Consider the following 23,855-nt stretch of genomic DNA (forward strand, 5'->3'; position numbering starts at 1 on the left):
ATAAAATAAACATTTTAAGAAAAGCTTTCCATTTTTGTTCATTTTTAAATGCACGAAGAATAGATGCAACACAGTATTGGGGCAGCAGTTCAGTATCACTCAAGTTAAAACACCCTCCTTCACCCCAAACAGACCATGAAAAATAAAACTTCTTAAAACTCACTATCCTTTCTCCAGTACCATTTACTTACTCTGTTAGTACGTGCCTAATGCTGCTTTTTGCTTACAAAGTTATCAAGTTTACTGACCTGTAAGTCATTTGAAGACTGAAATCCAATTTAAAAGTTTTCCCATTTGCACTAGACATAAGTTGTGTAGCAAACTTTTAGACACTAACAATGCTTCTAAACTCACAACACAGTCCAAAAGTTGTATTGTTGTAAGAAGTTAATATTTTTGCACTTGGAGCGTTAATGTTTGCTAAAAAACGAAACATTCTTCAGCTGACTAAAACCTTCACATCCTTAGAACGTAAAATCTAAATATAAATGTGGTGGGCGTATGTGGATCTTTTCTCTCTGAGGAGGCTCTGTTACGAATTTCCAATGTTTTACGCCACCACCAAGCCTCCGCTAAGCCGTGACACCTGTTCAGAATTTTCAGCTTCTTAACCCCTTATTACACTTCCTACTATCCCCAGCAGAAGTGAAGGAAGTGGAACAGAGTCCTGTTGTCCTGGACTGGCTGTATTAATTCTCAATGGCTCCTCAGTGTCTTTTGGTATTTTACATTAATAGCCACTTTAAGGACAACTAACTAAATGGAAGGACTTGCTTCTCATAACCGATGCCAGTAGATGCTCCGGTTATCAAGCAGACCCTGGAAAGAAAACCTACAAATTCCATAGCAGGAACATTAAAGATAATACTGTTAATAATAAGTATTATTACTGATAATAATAAATGGTCTATACCAAAACAAAACAGCAAACTCTAATGTACTGCAGCTTTTAAGTAACATTATGCTACGTGCATTCTTATAATTCACATTAATCATTCGCTATTCTTAGATTTTATATATTTAGCAAACATTAGCAGTGCACAATGCTAGTGAACAAAAATTCTTTTAGCATCAGTATGTAGCCTCTCTCTCTAACATTTCTGCAAAATAAGGATATCTCCTAGTTAAAAGTCAATATACTCTGTTGAGACAGAATGCCTCCATAAGAAAACCTCTTTCAAAAAGACTCTTTCACTACAAACCACAGATATGACTCAGATTAATCAGAATAAGAATTTTGACCTGATTTATTCATACAAATCAACTCAAATTCATTTTGGATCCAAAATATATGATATTACAAGGATACTAGTAAATTTTCCCAGGTACTAGAGGATTCTGTATAAATGTATTTGTTCAAGTGCTTCTCTGTCAACATCCTTTTCCATATACACATCGTAGTTCAGCTGCATCTCTTCAACCCATTGGTTGAGCTGAATATCTGTCTGAAACAATGAAAACAGATCCCTAAATTAGCACCATGTTGAGAAACATAGCAGGAGTTTCAAGGTCAGTACAACATTAATAAGGCAGGACATAATAGACATTCCAAATTATGCAGCAATGATAAATTCATTTCTGGAAATGCCATTTAACTTAAATAGGAGAGGATAAAGATAACTTTTAAAAATTATCTCAGTTGATATAGTCTAGGTATTTTGCTAGCATGTTACAACTGCTTCTCTATATGCACTTGTATAAGCCTCAAGCATCCCGATCAGAGGGCAACATTTTGACAGAAGCGTTGAGGGAGCAGCTAACTGTACCATGGAAGAACCACAGGTACCTTCTTGTTTTACACACAGGGCGTATTGTCTTAAGTCTACAAAGGGCTTCTCAGCTGCTCTGTAACTACTGCTTGCTCCAAGAAAAGGTCAAATGACACCATTGCGGCTCCTGGGGCTGAGGATCTATTTCACCTATCAGCATATAGGCAACGAGTGATTCAATTTCTCTAAAGCAGACTACTGTGGCAAGCAAGTTATAAATAACCTTGTCATGTATGATCAGCGTTTTGCTTCTGAACTGAAGGCAGCCCACAGAATTTGTCTAGGCATCATACACATTAAGAACTGTAATCTACTGATGACCTATGGTAGAATGGACACAGAGCAGAGGGTGGTCCATCAGAAGTGGTTACTACTGAGGGAACAGCAGCCGCAGCACAGGGTGTTCAACATCTTTGAAAGTTGCACTGTTGTCGTGTTTGTTTCCAACTGCAATTTAAAACGATGTCACTGATCCAAGAGGGCTGACGGTAATCACCTGGCTAGTTGGGAGACCACATTTCTCTCTAATCTGTACTTCTAACAGCTCATACTGGCATATTACGAGTCATTTTCTATGCTGACAGCAGGTCAGAAGACATGAGTATCCTCGGGGATGGTCCTTTAATATGTCCCTTTCTCGCACTGGCTTAACAAAACAGTTTGTCATGTTTCAAGGCAATGTGCAAATGTAGAGCTAAATAAGAGAAAACGTTTCAAGGTTTTGCCTTTAGAAGTTTATAAATACATCTGTACTTCTGAAGTTCTACTCCTATACCTGGAAGAAGTCTGATGGAAGTGGACATGATTATCACAAAACGTACTCATATCACAATATGGCTTTGATAACATTTTGTAGGGTTTTTTCTTTAACCTCACAGCTAAGGTATTATTAACAATACACATGATAATACAATAATTCAGGCAGCCTATTGATATAGGCTGGGATTTCCATTTTACAGGTGGGGACAATCAAAGTACAGGAAGATGTGTTGGTGGTCAACCTGAAAATAGAATCCAGTCTCCTACATCTTTTAATCTGTGCACAAAATTACATATCCTTCCTTACAGAACTATTTGACAACCAACTAACCCAAACTACAGAACTGCCACTTTCACAGAAAGAGACAAAATGTGTTGGCTAAAAGCAGCTTATGGAACTTACCTGGAGCTTTGAGAGCGATTCTTTAAGGCTTGGAACTGTCACTAATAAGGACCCTCTTTTCCTTACATTACAAGCAATAAACTCCCAAGCTCTGAAACATATTTAAAAGTAGGTCACCAATTTTTAGGAAAAAAAACCAAACACATTTGATATAAAATAGAAATGCAACACTTTTAAAGTTTAGTGGCCAGAGGTAGACTAAGCTTAAAGACTTGCTATACATGCTTATCTGTCACTATTAATATCTAATCAAATATCTTCGTATGAACAAAATCAAGCTTAGTATTAAAAACAGAGGGAATATATGGTCTTACAATGTTAGATTTTATAACTTTTTAACTCTGATACATACGTGCATGTCATTTTGTACTGTCAACACCTTCACTTTGGACTAGGATTAAACATTGACATTTGGTCCCTTTAAAGTTTTGATTTTGAAGAAAATCCAGCCTCTGAGCATACTGTTTTATTAAGCTTAACAACAAGCTGCTCTTTACATACATACTTTGCAGTCGTGACAAAATACTTAAGACATTAGCAATTGGGAGCATTTAAATATAGCCCCCAGCATTCCTTTTTTTCTGATTTTGCAAGTCAGATCATTTCTCACAGCACAGCAATTCAGACTAAAAAGAATTTAATTTCCAGCATTCTTCAAATGTCATTTGTCTTCATGGTACTAATGCAATGTTAAACCACTACCCCTGAGTTCTCGAACAATCAGATGAATTCTCAGTCACGTGCCTGGAAACAAATCTCCTGGCAATTTGAAACACCCTCTACCCTTCACCCTTCCACTCTGCCTCTCTGGTTGACATTACCGCCTGGTATGAAGGGCAGTAGAACAAGCCTTAGCTGAAACTGCTAGCGAATATCTGACTGTTGGCTGGGATGGTGGAAACGCAGACACCCTTTCTTTTTGACTGCCTATTCTAAAGGCACAATACCTTTGGATGGTAAAGTTATTTATGTTTTAAACTGATACTGCTGGATTAGCAAAAGCTCACCTGTGAGTGTCTTGTACCTGAAAGAGAAGAACCTTAGCCACACGTTTGTTTGCTACCACATCCTTATGAAGATATATTAGAAATATCTTTAATAACCATGTTTTGCAGTGCACCTGTATTAAAGCTCCGACATCCACAAGTCAGTGACTTGTCTTCTTTCTGAAGATTAAACTTTATGCTGATACAGTATTTTCAGATCATTTAACAGCAAGATACTATTTTAACAGATCAGTGCAAGGATTCAGGGCAAGGTTTGGGTAAACAAAGTAGCAGTGTTTAGTGGGTTTAACAACAAACAACTGCCACAACACCTTAGCAGTTAACTACAACAATTAAGTGTAGGCAGTTTAAAACAATTTCCTTATATAATTTATGTATGTGACTTCAAAAAGCACAACCTTAAGGTTTTCCATAACTCACAAGGTTACACACACATTGCCAAAGAAATAGATTACTTGTTTGGACACATAGCTTACCTGGCCTGTTCCTGTCTGTCAAGAAAATATTCAAAGACATTATTCATTACAACAACATCAGCCTTCTGAAGAAGTGAAGCCTCAGTACAGATGTCTGCATGAACCACCTGAAGGAGAAAAATTTCACAAGGTATAAATTAATTTAAGAGACAAATACAGCCTTCAAGTGGCCATGAAGTCTGTCAACCTAATACAGCACCTACTACCACCATTTTGAATCAGTCACAAAACTGGGTATTTCACTGGCTTCACAGTAGATAAAACTGAAGTAATTAAGCAGAACAGGCATTAAAAAATGAAAAAAATAAAAATCAGATTTACATCCTCTAACTAAAATACTCAATTCATTACATTAAGTGAAATAAACCACATGTGACTTTTGGTTTAGAACAGTGTGTGCCGTAAAAGAGGAGATGATGTATGTGATGGCTGTTACATTTCACTTACCTATGTTTTATCACAAATGCTCACTGATTTCAGGAAAGGAGCTAAGCTAGCTAAACCTTTTTTGAGGATATTAAAAGGCATCTCACAGGCTCAGTGGGTACTAAAGGATTATAGCTAGAAAAGACACTTAAGACCCAGGTTTGACCGCTGAATTCTCACGACATATATTGGGACTGGGAATGCTGGAAAGGCAGGATGCTGAGAGGCACTGGAGGACAGCAAGCACTTTACCTTACTAAACAACTGCCTCTACAGTCATCATAGGAGCTGGTTTGATTTCATCTACCTTCACCTAGCAAAAGGATATTAGCACATCGTGTCATTTTCAAACAGGTGAGAATATAGTGACAGGAGAATACGGATGCTCATTAACACTCCGACAAGATGTGTTTGATTTCCTCTTAAACACGGAGAAATACATCACATCCTAAATCTGAGGAGAAACATAAACTGGAACATCTTTTGAAGGGATAAAGGAGAGAATGCCAATCTGAATATTATTTGCATTCCATGATTTTTTTTGAAAGTGCATCCCTATATGTTGAAAATGGACAGAAAATCTGAGCAATTTCTTTTCTTTCCTGTGTAACCTATTACTAGGTTGTGCTGGAAATACCCTAACCTGATGGATTCAATATTTCACATTTTGTCAAATCCTTCCAATATTGGACAGATGTAAAAAGGATTTCTTAATTCTGTCAGGAAAGCTGGATGTTAGTATAGAAGATTAAAACACATATCTGTTAAAAAATGTTTTGCCCACTTAACAATATGCCAGTACTTGTTGGGAGGGTAAATTATGTGTTCCTCCTCATAACAAACACGCAAAGCATACTGTTCTGATTGACGGAGGAAACAGATACTACCACCCCTGCAACTTGTAAGGGTTCCAGTGGGGAAAAGATGATGAGTTGCCACAGTTTATGACTCTGGTTCATGCTATCAGAAAGGATTACAGCAACTGTAATTATAGCCAAATATTTCAATATCAGTAGTAACAGAAAGAACACTCTACTGCTCATCAGAAAACAGGCATCACAGCATTTCATCTTTGACAGCTATATTCCATGGTTCTCTGTATTGCTCCAAATCAGTAAAACAAATAGCTTTATCCCCTTAAACACCTTATCATGCCAAGTTGTTCACCACTGCCTGTAGTGAGTGGAAAGGAAGCAACTGTGTTCTTGTACCTGTTCCTGCAGGTTAGTGTTTGAAGGCTCTATCTCACTGAGAAATAGGGACAGTTCAGTTGTCAGAATGACTGGTCAAATTCCTACTTCCACCTCTAGTGTGTGGACATCTGAACTATTTATCCACTAGTTCGTGAAAGTTAGAGCTTTTTTAGGACAATTAAGGTTGGCAATAATTTCTCTTAAAACAGCGCAATGTAAACTGTAGCAGTACAGGTGCTGAATAAGAAGTTCAAGCACTCAGGCAGCAGAGAAAGAAGACAGACCAGTAAGGCCACCATCAGCAGTCCTAAATACAGTAGGTCCTGGTTATGAACTCATGTCCTCTGTGTAAAGCCACTGCTAACTGTAGAGTAAAACAAAAGACCATAAACTGGGGTGGTAGAGATATTATGTATACAGGCTTGACTGCTGCCCTGTTACACAGGCAATAGCCTCCTGCAGTGGGGCAGGACAAACAGCCAGGGACAAAACATGCCTCAGCTAGACCTGCCAGAACTCATGTATCAGAACCCAGATTTAGTTAGACTGTAAGTGGGATTTGAATCACTGTTTCTGAGGCTAAACAGACATTTTACTTTACTTTCTTATTTTCAAGGGGCAAAAATAACAAACCTACAGAATTTCTGTACAAAACGCCTGAGCAGCAGTCCTTTAATCAAAACACAAGTAACTGGTGGACTGTTCTACCAGTGGACTTCTTGCAGCACAAGAAGTCATAATTAGCACTAAACTTTCTTAATGCCAGACTAATGGTAGTCCTAGTGTTTTAAGCCTCAATTTCAAAAGATGCTTAAACTACTGGGAAACTTTGAACATGTGTTGAGGTTTCATTGACTTAAACCTTAACTTAAAATTACTCTGCATTTACACAGTAGGTGACCATGCTGACTAAAGCGACCCAAGCACCCCGTTCTCCCCAAATACATCCCCATTCCTATTGGGGAATGTAGGACCACATAAGCATGCGTGGCTGCACCATGAGCCAGACCCAGGTATTGCTCCAGCCAAAACATCACTTTTTTGCTCATTTCTTTTTCAGCTGGACCAGTTCCCTGACCTGCTTGGCTGTGTGCTGGCACAACAGAGGAGGCAGCAACTGATTTTAAAACAGCCCTGTTGCCCAATAGAATACACACCAAGTGTTTCATGATTACAGGCAATTTCTGAATTGAGGTCTCAAGTTTCCTGAGATCTGTTGAACTGTTTACCTTCCTCCCAGCATCTAAGTGTTTGCTTAAATGGCAAAAGATGCTGAGCAACTTTCTATGTACTTTAACAAACCAAATGTTGACCAAAGAAACACAAGGTTCACTCAGAGATTTAGTCACTGAAGATATCATTCCATCCTGCTGTCCTTTGGGAACATACTCTAATAAAAATTCAGAATGTCCTGAAAAACAATTGTTATTTAAGACAGGTCTCTTAAAATTTTTTAAATTTGTGTCAGACATTATCAGCAACTGGATTCTAACTATTTTTCAAGCTGGTATGTATCTCTAGAGAGGATTCATTTGGGGGTGAAATAAAAATCTAAGCTTGAAATGTTCAAAGCAGTGTGATAACAGAGTCACATGACTAAATTAGCATCTAATGAGACTCAAATAGCTAAGTCCTCAGGCACTGCTTTGAAAATGTATTATCTTCTTATCTTTATGCTCTGAAATGAATACTTCAGCAGAATTACAAGGTGTGAAGGAAAAACAAAAAGGCTTATAATAAAGAATATACAAGGTTGAAAAGCATGCATACAGATCTCCAGCTCCACTGTATTAACTTGATGGAGTTCCTAACTGCACTGTCAGTCTCATCACAGTAAGGTGTTATGAACAGAAAACATATGCAAAACCCAGAGATTATGGATAAACCAGCAGCAACTGGGATTGAACTGGGTAACCCAATGATATTGCTTACCCCATGTTAAACATTTCATGTTTATTATTTCTTTCCAGTTGAAAATCGATTACTTTAATTCCCAAGAAACTACTACACCCAGCAGTTTGTGTGACTTCATTCAAGAGCACATGCATACAACACAGGATTAGTCAGTATTCTACCCAGCATATTCTACTTACCAACTTTTTCTGGTAACAAAGTAACTGGTATTCCCCAGAAAGGAAAGAAAAAAAGTATTTTTTTCTCATTAAAATAGTAGTAGTTATTTCCATAATGCCACTAGGGAAATGGTTCCCATAATGATATCACATTGTTTGAAACCCATTTCATTTGTGGAAGGTACATATGCACTGACATTCCAAGAAAGAAAATACCAATAGCCGTAAGTCCTTTAGGTGTTCTTAGTTGCAAATTTGCAAATCCTACAAACACGTTTCTGCTAATGTTAATGAAATACAAACATTTAGTTTTGTTATTCATGACAGAAACTCTTTATACACTCAGTTTCACAGAAGTTAGTGGCAATAATGTCATTGATTTCACTAGGAGAAACAGCTAAGATATATCTGTTTTGCGTAAGCCAGTAGGTAAGTCCACTCAGGAAAAAGGCTAAGTGATTCAACACATGTTATCATATTTTGAAAATTTCCCTCTTCCTCTCTGCTATGAGATTTTTTTTCCCCTAATGCAAAGCCTTTGTTTAAGGCCAAAACAAGCAAAGGCAGAAACTTCTCAGAATGCTGATTTACCAGACGCTCATATAAACAGAATACCTAGTACACAGTGGTTAAAAATATATGCACTAAACTGTATATTTAGTTACCTTTATTCTGTCAATGAACTGGTATTTTGTAACCATCATTTCTTGCAACTGGCAAAAGTCTGCATTCATTTCTACTCCATACAGTTGGGATGCTGAGCTATAAAGATAACCCTACATTAGGAAAAGGAAATTTAGTAACTGTGACGCCTTTGAAACAAGTTCAGAAATTTCAATTAAAATGGAAAAAAATAAAACACAGGTTACGATTAAGAAAGCATTTTAAAACAGCAAGTTGAGAAATGTCTTTCAGTGGACATTACATTTTTCAGAGCAAAGGCCCTGATTTGGCAATTCCCACTTAGGTCTCATGAATTTTAATAAGAGATCTACAATGACACATCAAAATAATAAAAAGAAAAGGTAAGCTCCAACTTCCTTTCAATTGAAAAATAGATGGAAAATGGTCTAAGAAGGAAAAAAGCAGTACAAACCAAGTTACAAAAACAGTATGAAAAGGCTCTGCACGTTTTTGTTTCTTGGGAGAATGGAAGAAGAAAATAGTAGGAGAAAAAAAAAAACAAACCCTGAGACATACATGCAGTCAAACGATGTACCAGTATTATAATGGGATATTTTGGTACAGAGTCTTTGTCAGCACCTCTAAGTATTGTATTACTGCCATTTTCAGGTGCTTCATACAGGTATATATGAAAAAAAGATAAATTATCCCTTAATAATAAGCCCAAAATAATGGTTCAGTTTCGGACTGAGATTTTGGAAAGTTATTGGAGATGTTAGGAAAAAAAAAAAGTACAAATAATTGAGCCTACAGGGTCCTAATGAAGACATTGCTTTAAATGCCATTGTCTCCACTGAACTCTGTAATTACACTTTGCCAACAATGGCAAAGGCAAATAAACAACGCTAAAGATACAGAATATCTGAGGTATCTATGTACTACAATCTAGTTACTAAAGTTTTCTGAAACCATTCAACTCAGAGAACAGAAAACCACCTGTGAAGGTGAAGTCACCTTTCCTCTAATACAAGCCAAGAGTATGATTAAAAAGGAGAAATCTTTTTTTAAAATGTTTCCCCTGCTTTATCTTGAGACTATCTTCTACTATAACAATACAAGCATTTAAGTACTTTAAAACAAATTCAGGCTAGCAGAAGTGTTACCATTTAAGGACCCAGTGCTGCAAATATTTACAAATGGGAGTAACTTTCCTCATTTGAGTAGTCCCAAAATTAGATTATTCAGATGAGTAAAATAACATGCTCAAGTGTTTCCAAGATTGAGCCCTAAACAGCCATTGACTTTTGTAAGAGAGTTGTAATGTGTGTTTTGCATTGCTGTTGGCCATATGTTGCACCAGCCATGCCAAAAGCAATCAAAATTGCACTCAAGTTTCTCGATGAAGTATTTTATGTGCATTTTAAAATGCAGAGCAGGACAATATGTTTTTGGAGACAAATTAATATCAAAGTCTTCCTTTGTATAATTTAACAGTTTGTCAGCTTCATAAAGGAATTTAACATAACTAATCTATATATAGACATGGTCAAGACATAGAGGACAAACTTACCAAGGAGAGACAGAGCGGGAACTAGCAAAAGAGCAGCTTGTGCGACAGCAATATGCTACTCTGTTGGACAACAGACTTTTCCTCTGCATAAGCAAGATCTTTTGTATTCCTTCTTGTGAGGAACAGAACAAGAAGCGAAATCGCTAGTAAACAGCACCTTATACTGTTCAGAGAGTCAGATCAGAGATGCCTCTCAGAACGACCCGTCCAAGATGGAGTAACAAGAGTAGGCAGTCAGAGAAGAGGGAAAATGTTTGCAACAGTAATAAAATACGAATTCCTGTGCTGGAAGTTACCGCAAATAGCACTGCACCAAGCCTGGAGCCAACGTCAACCACTACCTTTCCTGTCAGGTCAGGCAGTACATGTTGATAAAGAAACTTCAGTTCCATGAGGGAAAAGGAATGCGAAATAAACTCTGGGAAATAAGAACAGAACAAAGGTGTTGGGTGGGCAGTACTAACTACTGTGTTATTAACCAATGAAATATTAATCTGAAGAGTTATCATCACTGAAAACCTGTATTGTTTCCTGCCTGAACTAGTGTTGGGGACCCTGGAAAACCAGGGTTTGCAGACTGGAGGTAGCCTGCTAAGCAGTCTGTCTCGAGTCCGGGGATTCCTTTCCTTACATGGAGAATTTTGAAATCCTTCATGAAACTGAATTACCTTTTTCTGCACAGTGACATATATTAAAGAATACAAAAACCAGTAACTTGAAATCGTTTAACTGAAAAAGGAAACATGGTACCTAAGGCTCAACACAACTCACGCAAAACTTTTTATGGGCAGACATATTAAGAGCTTGAATTTCAACTCCAATGTTTTCAGGAACGGAATGTTCTCCATATAAACCATTCCTCCTTCAATGCCTGTGCTGCACGGGTGACAGCACTGATCTGTACCACACCACACACAAGCTTTAAGACAGATGGTGCTTTCTAGTGCTTTTCAGCATGAGGGAGGAGACTGAGGCTACTGCACGGACTCCTTCAGTATCGTCTTCCTCTTGCATCTTCCTTTTCAGTGGTACATTGCCCTGTCTCTTCCCTGCCCAGCTTTTGTGGGCAACTACGGTCACTCATACACTGCAAATTAATTCAACTTACGTGTGTAGGAGTCTCCTTCCGTTGGTTACAGGAAATAATTCTGGCTGTGTACTACACCAGTCTGGACAAAGTCCTCCACCAGCCAGATGTTGCGTTGTCCAGCTGAGTCACTGCACAAACCAGTTCACTTAAACTGAATTTGTTTTTCGTGTTCCCAAAAGAGCACTTACCTAAAGATGCAGTCTTGTATGAGCCACACTCGGTGCAATAGCTCCTACTCATTTTCCCCTCCTCACACAATGAATCAACAAAATCATCATCATAAAGGAATGCATCAACATGAATCATGGGCAGTGGATGCTGGTGTATCTGAGAAGAAGAACAAACTCTAAGAAAGGCATAACCAAGTCTCTTAATTTCACTTGCACTGTTACACAGTTAATTGTCCCACCGTCCTACCTTTCCCAAAATCCCTGAGATCCAAGTTTTTGTCTACTCAAAAGTTACAAATCAAAATTAAACCATAGAAAACCTGCATGTAAACTGGATCATCAAATTCCACTGAAATAACCAGTATGTGGAAGTTGACAAAGGAAAGCAAGCTGGTTTCGACAGCTGAGTAGGAGACCTGCTGTGAATTTTGTTTCCTTACTGCCTGCTTGGCTATTAAAGGAGGTACAGGGTAAAGGAAGCTTTTTCTCTGCCACCTTAATGACGAGAATGTAACTTAAATTTAGAAGAAAGGGCAATTTTGCTTCTCAACTTCAACTGTCTGAATATTTTCAACTTCATGCCTTATGCCTCAATCTAGAAACACCCCTGATTAACACGGGTGTCATTTTCATCAAAAGCATACCAGCTGGGATGCTTGCCTTCTCATCGTTTCAAGGGGTATAATCTTCATCCTCCTACTCCTCTTTCCTCCCTCTCCAAGGCTTGATGCATGTGACCAATCCACTTTTCCCGTTTAAGAGTCACACACCACTTTTATGGGAAATGCATTAACTTTCCACCTATACTGACAGCTCAAGTAGAAAAGGTGCTCTCCCCTCCCACAGGACTCACAGCCCACCTCTTTCTGAGCTATCAGAATCTGAAGAGAGATGGAAATCATTTCTGGGCTGCCCACATTATGGCAACAGCAAAACACTGGCCCTATATTTCTGTTTTCTTTAAGTCTATTATGGAGCCAGCATTAAAGAATCACTGTGACAGGTGCCATACCACACAGAATGAAAGCTATGCCAAATAACTTATGATTAAAGTATTAAGAACTATGAAGCAACTTTCTTGGGGTCACACAATCATGCAACAACAGGCCGGAGAACCAAACTGAGATTTCCTATACCTCAACCCAGTGCTCATTCTCTGTTGTGAATTACTACTAAAACTAAAGTCAGCATAGTCCCCAAATAAATGATGTGGTTCAGCAAAAGGAGATCATAACAATTAGCTTACTTTCTGAACAGCTTGATGTTCCGAATTAAACATTGCCTCGATGGGTAAATGATTCCGCAAATCTTCAGCGATATTTTTGAGCACAACATCGTTGTTACTCACCACAAGCTCATCAAAGTCATCTATAAATCAAGACAAACAAAAACCCCTGAACAATCATATGCAGATCATGTGGACTATGTGATGACCAGTACAATACAGTTGCAAGACATAAACAATACCAGATGGATAAGGTTTTTATTTGAAATGCATTTTTCAGCCTTTGTTAGCTTTTCCAGCCAATGACAGATTTGGATTGTAATAACTTTGCCACTTAAAATAAACGTAGCACTTTTTTGAAATCTCAAATTATTTTCATATTTATAAACTTATAACTCACATATGATGCTCTGGGCTGCCACCAGTGATACTGTTTCAGCTTAAGATATAAAAACATCAAAGATGTTTTTGAACTATTGGAGAAATTGCAAAACTCATAGTTGCCTGAATACAGGCTATTTTTTTATACAAGTTTCTTTTTATACATACCATCTTTCTAATAAAGCAGTTACAAAAAAATCAGGGATAATGCACAGTTCAACAGTTCAACTTACAATACATTTTACATGACTTAAAACTATCAAAATATTTCAAACGTGAAAGAAAATAGGAATGGATGTAAAACAGTACGTTTTTGCAAAGCCACACTGTAAATTCTTGCTATTTTTCCAGAATATCCCTGCATTACTTTACCACCTTTTTTCCTTTTTTTTTTTTTTTTGTGTGATATCTAAAAAAAAAAGATCGAGGGAACCTTGGGAAGTCACCAACCCTTTCTTCTTCCTCAGCTGAATCAACAGTAAGTGTCACTACTCCTCCAAACTATTCCTTTAAAAAGGACTGTTAATGCTGGAGACTCCACAACCTCCCTTAGCAATCAATTCCAGTGCTTGATTACACTTACTATTAGAAATGAATACTTTTCTTCATAACTGATCTAGATTTCCTCTGCCACAGCTTAAACTCAGTATTCTCTATCCCACTCACAACGGAAACAGAAAAGTTTGTTACTCTTCTGTATATAGCAACTTTTTACTTTTTTCAAGACTTCTCACGCGTCACATCAGTCCTCTTTTCTAGAAGAAACAAGACCCACTTATCCAGCCCTTTCCTGCATTTTTTTTCTACGAGCCTGATCATTCTCCTCACTCCCTTTTGGGTCTTCTGGACTCTCTCATCCTTTATTACCCGAAGTATTGAGAACTAGACACATTAATCCAGCTAAAGGTTTATTTGCACTAGCCAGACTTTTCACATCTTGCAGCCAACATCCTGCTTACACAGCCCAGTTTCATGTTAGCTCTTTTCCCAGAGTATGATGTTCCTAACTGACATTCAGCCTGAGATCTCCTGTATGCCTGTACTCTGTTCCTTTTCTGTTACGTTTTCTGCTAAAGAAGGGACTAGACGAAATTCCTTTTTGTCTGGACTTCTCACTGCTCTGAGGGCACTGAACGGGTTCTAAACAAAGGCAGACCTCAGGTCAAAACTACATCCCTGTAAAAGAAACAAAAAACGCACAACAAAAAGTAACCACAAACCTAATCCTGAGAAATATAACAAACCCATCTATTGATTCTTGTCTATAAATAGATATGTTTGTCATCTCTTCCCCACCCCTTCTGGTTTGTTTCTTGTTTTATTTAGACTGCTACCATATTGGTAGCAGGGAGTGTTTTTTTCACATATATGTATATCACTCACCAAAAGAAGATCTGACAGCTTTTAGAGGCGTTAAAAAAAAGCTAATGTTTGTTAGCATTGCTGTCCCAGGTGGGAACATCAGTATAGACAAGCTTGATGGCAAGCAGGTTCAAAATAAATCTGTAAAACATGCTAAAAGTTTCTCTATGCTAATATACCTAATCTTTCCTGTGGAACACAGGCAATGCTAGAAACAGTGAGAAACTTTAAGGATAGTATAAGAAACAGAGACCAGCTAAACTTTTAACTATGCTGAAATGCTAAAATTCTGAAATGCTTTTTGCTTAAGCATTGTAGTGAGAACAGTATGATTAAAGAAACCCTCATTCATTAGTGCAAGACTCTTTCCTTAAAGCGTACATGCAAATGGTTCTTGCAACATGTCCCAAAACTGACTCCAACAGATAACCCTGAACCCCCCACAGTAAGCAGCAGAAACTTTAAATCATCTGGATTCCCTTAAAATATATTTGGTTTATTATTTATTAAATGTACAGCAGTAATGCCCTAAGGCCCTGATGGGCACAATACCATTGGTAGTTGTTATATGACAGGAAGACAATTTGCTGTTCCAAAGAGTTCACAGTTAAGTTCTCAAGAACCGCAGCTCCTAAAGAGATGCAGACTTTGCATTGAGGAACACAGGAGGGATAGAGGCAGCAGCTGCAACAGCAGCAGCAGGAACAACACAACAGGTGCAATGCAGCAGCTCCAGCTTGTCAGCATTTTAATTCGAAACCTCTAATGAGCACCCATCTCCTGTTAACCTTATGGTCCATCCAACAACTTGTAGATTCGTTATGAACACCCCAGAAGCAGTGAGTGATTTTCCTGATCAGCTCAGGGAAGATTTCTATGGATGTGACACAGCATAGAAGTAAGCCCAGAGATTATGGGAAGGGAAGGTGGGCAGATTTAACTGTTGCTTAACTGGGACCATCAGCACCACGACAGGCCCTCAGAGTGCAAAGGAGTCAGTTTGCTGAGGTGGATAACATCTGAGGAAGCAAGAAGGAGAAAAATCATGCTACAGACAGAATGAGAGAGTAGAAAGCTGATATTAGCAGCTGTACAGACCAGTGCCTGTGGGCAATAAGCCCCTACATCTGGCACATGCTTTAAAACAATACTATTACTATGCAAGAGAGCTCATCCAGCTGTTATACTGCCTGTTAAGAGTATCAAATTCATATATAGCATTTAATGAAATGCAGGAAGTGTTCATAGACCACCACGCCAGCCACATCACACTGCAAATACAGAACTTCAGCTCCCTTTCTCCCAGAGCTGGTGCGTCAATAGGATCTGCTTCCTCATGGCCTGGGTGACCTTTTCTGGCCAACATTAGTGGTGGACTGCTCTCTAGGCAATTCAGTGTCCAGCTCTACCATAGAGAAATGCATACTTTCAGTGGGAGACAGGTAGCACACCCACCTTCCTCAAATCCAGAATATCCCTTCCCTGCCTCGACTCTGAAAACACTGATAGTGAAAAATAAATGATGAATGGAAATGCTCCTTCCCAACAATCAGTTAATACTGTAAAGCATGAGCATGCGGGAACAAAAAAAGGAGAAGGAGGCTTGAACAGACTCCTTCTGAGATGACACAACGGCCGCTTCAGCAGAAGCCACGCATGCAGCGCTCTGCGCATGTGTGTATAATCCGGGACTGAACTCAGACACCCAGAGTCGCCACATTCCTGTCAAAGCAAGAAACAGCAACAGCTACCACAATAACTCATTTACTTTTGCAGTATGTAAATATTTATAGATTGCCTTTAAGAATGGAACACAGGTGCCAAATATGAAAATAGGCATTTCTGCCTCAGACCTCTGGAGTTTTATCAACTCCACCCTTGTGTTTAACAAATTGTTCTCTCTTGAGAATCTCAGTACCACCTTACAAGGAATCTTCAAAGAAGAAACAAAAATAGAAAAGTATTTTTGATACCATTTCAGTGCCTGTTATATATATGAAATGGACAGTGTGCAAGCCAACCCCTGTGTTCATTGAACAGACAACTAACCAGGAAAGAGCCCTACAGTTCATGAAATACTGCAAGATGAATCACAATCATTTGTTTATGGAGGAAGTCTGAGTGCATAGTGTTTGTATTTTACTTCAAAAACCGGTTCCACTGGATCTACTCAACATGCATTTATAAAATTTAATTAACACATTGCAAAAAGCCTAATTAACACCCTGGTGCTGCTCAGCCTTTCTATAGCAAATATAACACAAGCTAAAAAAACATCACAAAGCCTCATACTGGATAGCGAGCACCGCTACACCAATATCTAAACATTCTGGCACTGCGAAATACAGGACTAAAGACAAGCAATGTATGATTTCCAAATGACAACAGAAGATTACATGTCACGTGGAAAGAAGAGGATTTAGCAAAGGCAACCATAACAGCAACCACCTTACAGTTTTATAGATATATATTCAGACTCATAGAAGTAAAAAGCAAGTATTAACATCCATGTTACTTAATACGAGGTTAATTTAATCATTCAGTGTGTTTTGATGATACTGAACAAACAGGACAAGGAGGAAGTCTCATATCTCTAAAACATTACTATGTCCTTTTTTGGCTAAACAATTTGAGATGCAATCTGTGACCTCAGTATAGCAACTTATTCAGGAACTCCAAATACTATTTCTATCCCTAAGCATACTTAGCTAATCAGCTTTTTCCAACAGGAACATAACCAGAGCATATTTTATTGGTTCTTTAAGTCTTTTACATTAATGGATTGAAAGAAGCTCTGAAATTTTAAAGAAGGTATGTCACATGACTATTTTACAATCACTAGTTTTCCCCACCATTACTAAGTTTCAGTGTCTAACAACTTAGAATTATTTGGTATTTGAGACCTCTCTTGCAGTAGTATCATTTGTCACAACAAAGGAAATTAATGCCAATTCCCAAAGTCAGTGATTCATCAAATTACAGGTAACGTCCCATTTTAGTTTACCAAACAACAGAGAAGTGGAACATATTTTTGTTATGGCGTAATTTTAACAAAAAAATACATTCCAGTTAATGTGGCTCCACAACACTACTTTGATCTCTTCTGAATGGATATTTTACTTGGATAAATCATTTCTACCAATTTGGATATGAAGCCTTGTACTAAATTGCTTTTTCACACACACACAAAAATACACACTATACTTTTTACATTGCAGAAACCCATGTTTTCATCCTCTTAAAGAGACTCGTTCCACTTCAGTTCCACCTGCAGTGACAATAGTACTGAAAGGAAACATTAAAGATCATTTCCTGTAAAAGAGTCAAATTTTTTATACTATTTTCTATTCTTGTCTTGTAAAAATCATCATCTGATAATTTTAACTATCATGTCTGGGAACACAATAATACATAATTGAATACACAATAGAAATATACAATACATAATAGAAAAAGCTGGACAAACTTGGTCTGTTCCTAAGAGTATGATGAGAAGAATTTTCTTCCCCATATGCAGAACACAGTACTAAAGCAGCACACCCACCACGGTCCGGTTAAGTTAATTTTGTCAGATACAAGCCTGAACTTAGAGCTGCACTGACTGCCCTCAATTTTGAAGTCACAGGACTAAATCATACACCAATCTCTTAAGAAGCTAGTTTGCTCCCAGTACAAGTGAATCCACAGGAAAAAAAAAAAAAAATGTATTTAATTATATGTAGTTTGCCCTTAACTTAGAGGATTTGCAATGGTTTATTATTCAATGGTTGTTTTGAGTAATACATCACTGTATGAACAATTGGTACTTCAGACCAGTACACCACTTTGAAATCTTAGCTTTATATTTAAATGCTTCTAATGAAATGCATAGAATGGAAAAAGTTTGTAAGATTGCTTTATTTTACTGTTAAATTAATTAAAAAAAAATGTAAAAGCTAGTATTAGAACAGTCAGTTTTAGCCTTGCTGAAAAAAAAAAATTAATCTATTTTAGACCCCACCACAGTACATGAAAAACCATAAAGGGTCTTTTTATCACCTTATCTGTGCTTCACTGACATGAATTGAGAGATGGGCTTTTGTAATCTGCATTAAAGCTCTAAGTACAGCAGAAGTGTTCAGTAGTTGCCAGTAAATCAAGTGGTCTGGTGACTTCAACCTCAAACTTCAAATTAGGATTCCTGTATTTACTTCCTCTGATTCCTGTATCTCTGTTCACGTATAGAGATAGCTTGATCAATTCTGCTTTCACTGCTTACCTTCTCCAGCACCCATTTTTACCACATGCAACCTCTCCTGCTACTGAAAATTCTTAAGAGTTTGGGCAGTGGAGGAGCGAGAGTGAATATGACCATCCACACATTTATATAGAAGCTATACATCAAATGCTGGGACCCAACTGGGAGGAGATCTTCAGGGGGGTTTCCCCAAGTGGTTTGAATTAGCTCTTGGGCTTCACCCAAGTTTTCTTAGCCAGAACTTCTGGAACGTGGTTATTGCAGAAGGATATTAAAGCATTAATCATCCTATTATAAAAAAGTTCAGTTAAGACACCAAAGGTTCCTGTTATTCTTTCCAACTCTTATTATTTCATTTTCTTTGAGATCTAAGACCAACTCAAAAGAAAAGCTGGAATGCAAGTCACCGTGAAATGACGTACATTTCACTGCAGTGTGTGGGAAGAGCTGGCTGATTGCGAAACAGCCAAGCAGTGTTGCTAAGCAGCTGCCTTAAGACAGTAATGTCTTCTTCCATCATATGTAAAGATTTGGAATTTCTAAAATTCGCAATACCAAAAAAAAAAAAAAAGCATGACTGGTCATTTTACTCTGTATTTGTACAAAGAAGAAAATGAATAGCATCTTGCATACACTTACATTCCCGTAATTACTAAGGAAGATTAGTCAGAAATCATTCGAGTGAGAAGCTGTTCAATGTTCTCTTAGTTCCACATACACAAGAGTCTTTACTTTAGATAAGATAACTTGCTTTACTATAAAGTAATTTTGCTCTTCCATGGAAAAGTTTCTCAACAACATTCCACGCATACAGCATGCGAGTCAGAAAACAGCAACTAAGTTAAATTAATAAATTAGGCTGTCTTTGCAACAACGCTAATCCTAAAGGGCAATCACTTTGTGCAGGGCTTTACTCTAAGGCTGCAGGAGAGAGAGGCGTGAGGGAGGAAAAAAGCCCGACTACAGCTAACAGTGGAATCATGCCCAGCCCTCCTCGGCTGGCAGTAAAACTGTAAGCTCAACATCTTCACAGAAACACGAATAGGATGGCAGTGGGAGGTGGGGTGGAAACCCACACACCACAGGAAAACAACTTGTCTGTGAGGATGCCATTTTGGTTTCCATTATCCTATCCTTGTTTGCTTAGAGTTTTTCATTCAGAGTATTATCTCTCCATCCCTACAGCTTTTTTTCTGCTGTTCATCAGAGGCTTGTTTCTTCCCTACACATGTATTGCAAAGACTAGGCTTTTATTTCTCTGCAGTACAGAGGTCTGCTAACTCTTTCAGCATCTCCCATAAAACTGTTTTCTCTCTGCACAGAGAGAACCCCAAATTCCCTAACTGTATTCAGGGTACAGCAGCAAAAACCTAGGCACCACCTCCTCACTATCCTCTATCCAACCAGTATTAATTATTACAGCACTATCTAGGTGTTACAATGGGCAGTATAATTACTCAAACGCAACATTCTGAGGGGGGAAAAAAGACACCATAAAAGTTACTGTCAGTATGCAGCCACAGAAGCAGCTCAGAGAAACAATGCTGTGGGAAAATAAAACCAGTAAGACAGAAAAAGAAATCTCTCTTTTACTCCAGTCCTGTACTCAGCTCAGGGTGAAAAAAAAAGAAAACTGGAGATAAACCAGGACACAGCCATTCAGAAAAATCAGAGTGGAGAAACATGAACAGGCTAATGGCCCAAAGAGGCAATGAATCACATCTTAATTGGATAACAATGAAAATTCTTACAGATAGGCACAAAACTTTCTAATTCCCTCTCTTCTACCATATGCCTACATGTACATATATGTGTATGTTAGAGAGGGAGACTGCAGCACCTCAAGACAGCACAAAAATTGGGCAAACATTAATACTTTTACTTAAAACATCATAACCAACAGATTCAGAAACTGGAAACTTCTACAAGCGGTATCATGAGACCAAATTCTATAGGCTCTAAATTTCTCCACAAATGTGGCAATCTGGGAAATAAAATTAGCCTTAGTCCCACATGTCCAAAATGACACATCTGGTAACAAACGGTTACCTACAGGTTTAAACCGCACCAGCAAAATACTATCACAAACTGTAAGGAAATGCCAAGGATGCAGATGCCCAAAGCGCAACTTCTGTCCTCTGATCTGCACATATGAGCCAAAAAGCCATTGAATGGCAACTACAAAGCTAATTATGTTAGTTTTAAGAAGATGTACATAGTGAAGCAACAATCAGCATTAATGCACACAATATAAAAATAGAAGAACAGAGGTTGCTCAGATGTACCAAGCACAAAGTAGCTCAAAATTTTGAACCTGATCTACACTTTAGCTTGCATTGTAATTATGAAGAGTAAATATGAAGCAAGAACATATATTTCCTTTCACTGAAAGGCTTAGGCATGGATCTAGATTATTAAAATCCAGAAAAATATATTTGAAAGATCATAATCTAATAAAGGCTAGGAACTACAGCATATTTGTCTTTCACACAAACTATCTATCTATGAGAATTTTTAGAAGCTGTAGCACAAAAAGAAACACTTTAAAAGTTACTCATTGACAAAGGATTTTTGCAAGTCTACATAAATAATGCCATTGGCTAAAAATTCCTATAGTAGAGATAAAGGACAATCATAGAATCAAAGTGGAGAAAATAGTAAGTATGCGTTCCCTAACCTCAACAGTTAAACATTTTCGAGTTTTACTAGGAAGTTCCCATCTGCTTTACTGTATTTGTAAAGGAGTCAGTAAGCTGAGAAAGCCAGCTATGCACACAACACAAACTAACACACTGTAGAAGGAGCTGTAATGATTTACGTTAACTGAACAAGCACTATGAATGATTGCATATGAAATTCAATGAGATTTTTAAATTAGAGCATATTGGATGGAAGAAAACTACTTCTAACAAGACTATTTACAGTAACCCAAGCACTGTTTAGCAAGCAGAGCACGCTACTGCATCCAGACAAGGACTCAAACAGGAAGGGATGAAATATTGCTTATAGCAGATTGCTCTATCATTATGTCTATGCACACACATGTGTAGACATATACATGTGTACATACACACACAGAGAGAAAATATGAGTGTGAATGCTTAGTTACAATTAACACTAACTACATCCATCGAACTTCAGCCTCCAAGTCTTAGGGAGTCCCATCGCTGCTCTAATCGTGAAGGCTGACTCACAGATGCTCTGAAACATCTGGCAATGTCTTTCCTAGGGAAGAACCCGTTGGGGTGGGAGGGCAGCGTGCCCACCGAGGAAAGGAAATGCTGCGTTCCCAGCTGGTTCCTTTCCCGCAATGCCAGCAGAGGGCCCACTCAGCCACAGAAGGTTCTTTCCTGCCTCTGTCCATCTGAGTGCCGTCGGAGTTGCAAACCACGGGGCAACCATGAGTTTGCAGTTCTAAGTACCTGGGCAGCTGGACAACTTCTAGGTGCCATAGCTGGCCTCTGTGTGAGTCCCCATCTCTTTGCCTATGAAGACATTTCCACCCTAAAGCAGAGGAGCTGGAACAAAAGACCTGAACAAGCAGCTGAACTTGAACCCTAAAACAACAGGGCATGACCTGGGGGTAATGTATAGTATGACAATTTTCTCCCACCCAACGCATGATCACCAGGCAGTGGGTTTACCATCCCAGCAGGCAGTGATTAATAAACAGGACACACAATTTATTGGCTGCTTGAGACTGTATCAGATTCAGAGGGCCTTCAAGATTCATATCTGCAACAGCAAAATGCAAATATACCCACAGACCAAGCAGTGTTTAGTCAGTTTATTCAGCATGGCACTGTGTGCCCAAAGCTTTAGTGCACTGCCTGTTTTCAGGTTTTCCATGTCATCTTTTTGTTCAGTTGCAAATTAACAGCTTGTGCACTGACCCACACTTCCTTTCTTCATCTGTCACGAGACGCTCGATTGCAGCATGCTGATGAAATTATACTGAGGCAGAAACAAGAAAGCAAACAGAAAGCTATGTTAACCCAAGATGACATTAAGCCGGGAAAGCAGTGTTTGCAAATTAGCTCAAACCGCTAATTTCAAGCTTCTGAAAGGTTGCTGTGAACATGTGTGAAGCTGTACAAGACAAGAATAACATCTAAAAACACCTAGATACGGCAGAAGCAGAGTGCCTCCGTGCGACCTCGGACGTTTCACGCTGGAGAGTTGAGTAGGTTACCCCTTAGCTGTCTGTCCTACTCTTCTGCCGGGAGCCCCCGTCTCTGCAGCGCGGCCGGCGGAACAACCGTGAGCTCGTACCTCTGCCGCGACACTCGCGACCCCACGCATGCCACCACCTCCAGCGCGGACCGGCATGCCAGCCTGGCCGACTGCGGCGGCGGAGACACGCGGGCCGCTGCCAACGGACCGCTTCAGGCACGGCAACCCCTGCTGGCAGCCGGAGAAGGCGGCCGGCATCAGACGGGCTGCCTGCGCCACGGCCGCAGGGCCTCCCCTGCCTCCCCGGGCACTGCGACCCCCGCTCCCGGGCGGACCCTCGCCCCGGCCAGACGGCTCCGTAACGGACGGCCTCGGGCGGGAGGGCCGCCGGCCGGTACCCGCCTAAGCGGGCCCTGCCAGCCTTGTGCCACCGGCGGAGCCCAACGCCCGCCCGGGGAGCGGACCTCCCCTCAGCCCGACGAACGTTAGGCGGGGTCGCCCGCGGACCCTCGGTGAAGGGACGCCCCGCCCCCCTCCCTGCCTCCCAGGCCCGCCGCCGGCCCGGCACCCGGGGGAGGGGAACGCCCCGCCCGCTCGATGCCAGCACCGTAACGGGACGGGACAGCCAGGCTCGCCCGGCCAGGGCGCGGTTGATGCCCGCTAAGCCCACCGGGCCTCCCCCCGCCATCGGGGCCTGCCCGCGCGGCCCCGCCAGCTGCCGGGCGGCAGCGGCACCCGAAGCGCAGCGCCCGGGCCACTCCGCTCCGGTCCAGGCCGCGCTTACTGGTGTTGCGCATCCAGTGCAGCAGGCGGGGCAGGTCGGCGGCGCACGTGCCCCGCACGGCAGCCAGCACAGCGCGCCGCGCCGCCTCCAGCTCCATCGCGCCGCCGCGGGGGGGCGCCGCCGCCTGACGAGGG

At 39.8% G+C, this 23,855-nt stretch overlaps 1 protein-coding gene across 1 annotated transcript; it reads right to left on the minus strand.

Moving 5' to 3' along the window:
• Window positions 1–1,228: 1,228 nt before the first annotated feature.
• LOC309673856 (uncharacterized protein) lies at window positions 1,229–23,818 on the minus strand (the record flags this gene model as incomplete). The annotated part of the gene is made up of 9 exons (XM_082485737.1): window positions 1,229–1,445; window positions 2,932–3,022; window positions 4,415–4,521; window positions 8,127–8,150; window positions 8,771–8,881; window positions 10,596–10,717; window positions 11,578–11,716; window positions 12,806–12,927; window positions 23,722–23,818. The coding sequence occupies 9 exons, from the start codon at window positions 23,816–23,818 to the stop codon at window positions 1,329–1,331; spliced, it is 930 nt and encodes a 309-aa protein (XP_082341863.1). The 3' UTR covers window positions 1,229–1,328.
• Between the last annotated feature and the right edge of the window lie 37 nt (window positions 23,819–23,855).

Source organism: Vanellus vanellus (assembly GCF_965231255.1).
Source record: "Vanellus vanellus genome assembly, chromosome: 6".
NCBI lineage: Eukaryota > Metazoa > Chordata > Aves > Charadriiformes > Charadriidae > Vanellus > Vanellus vanellus.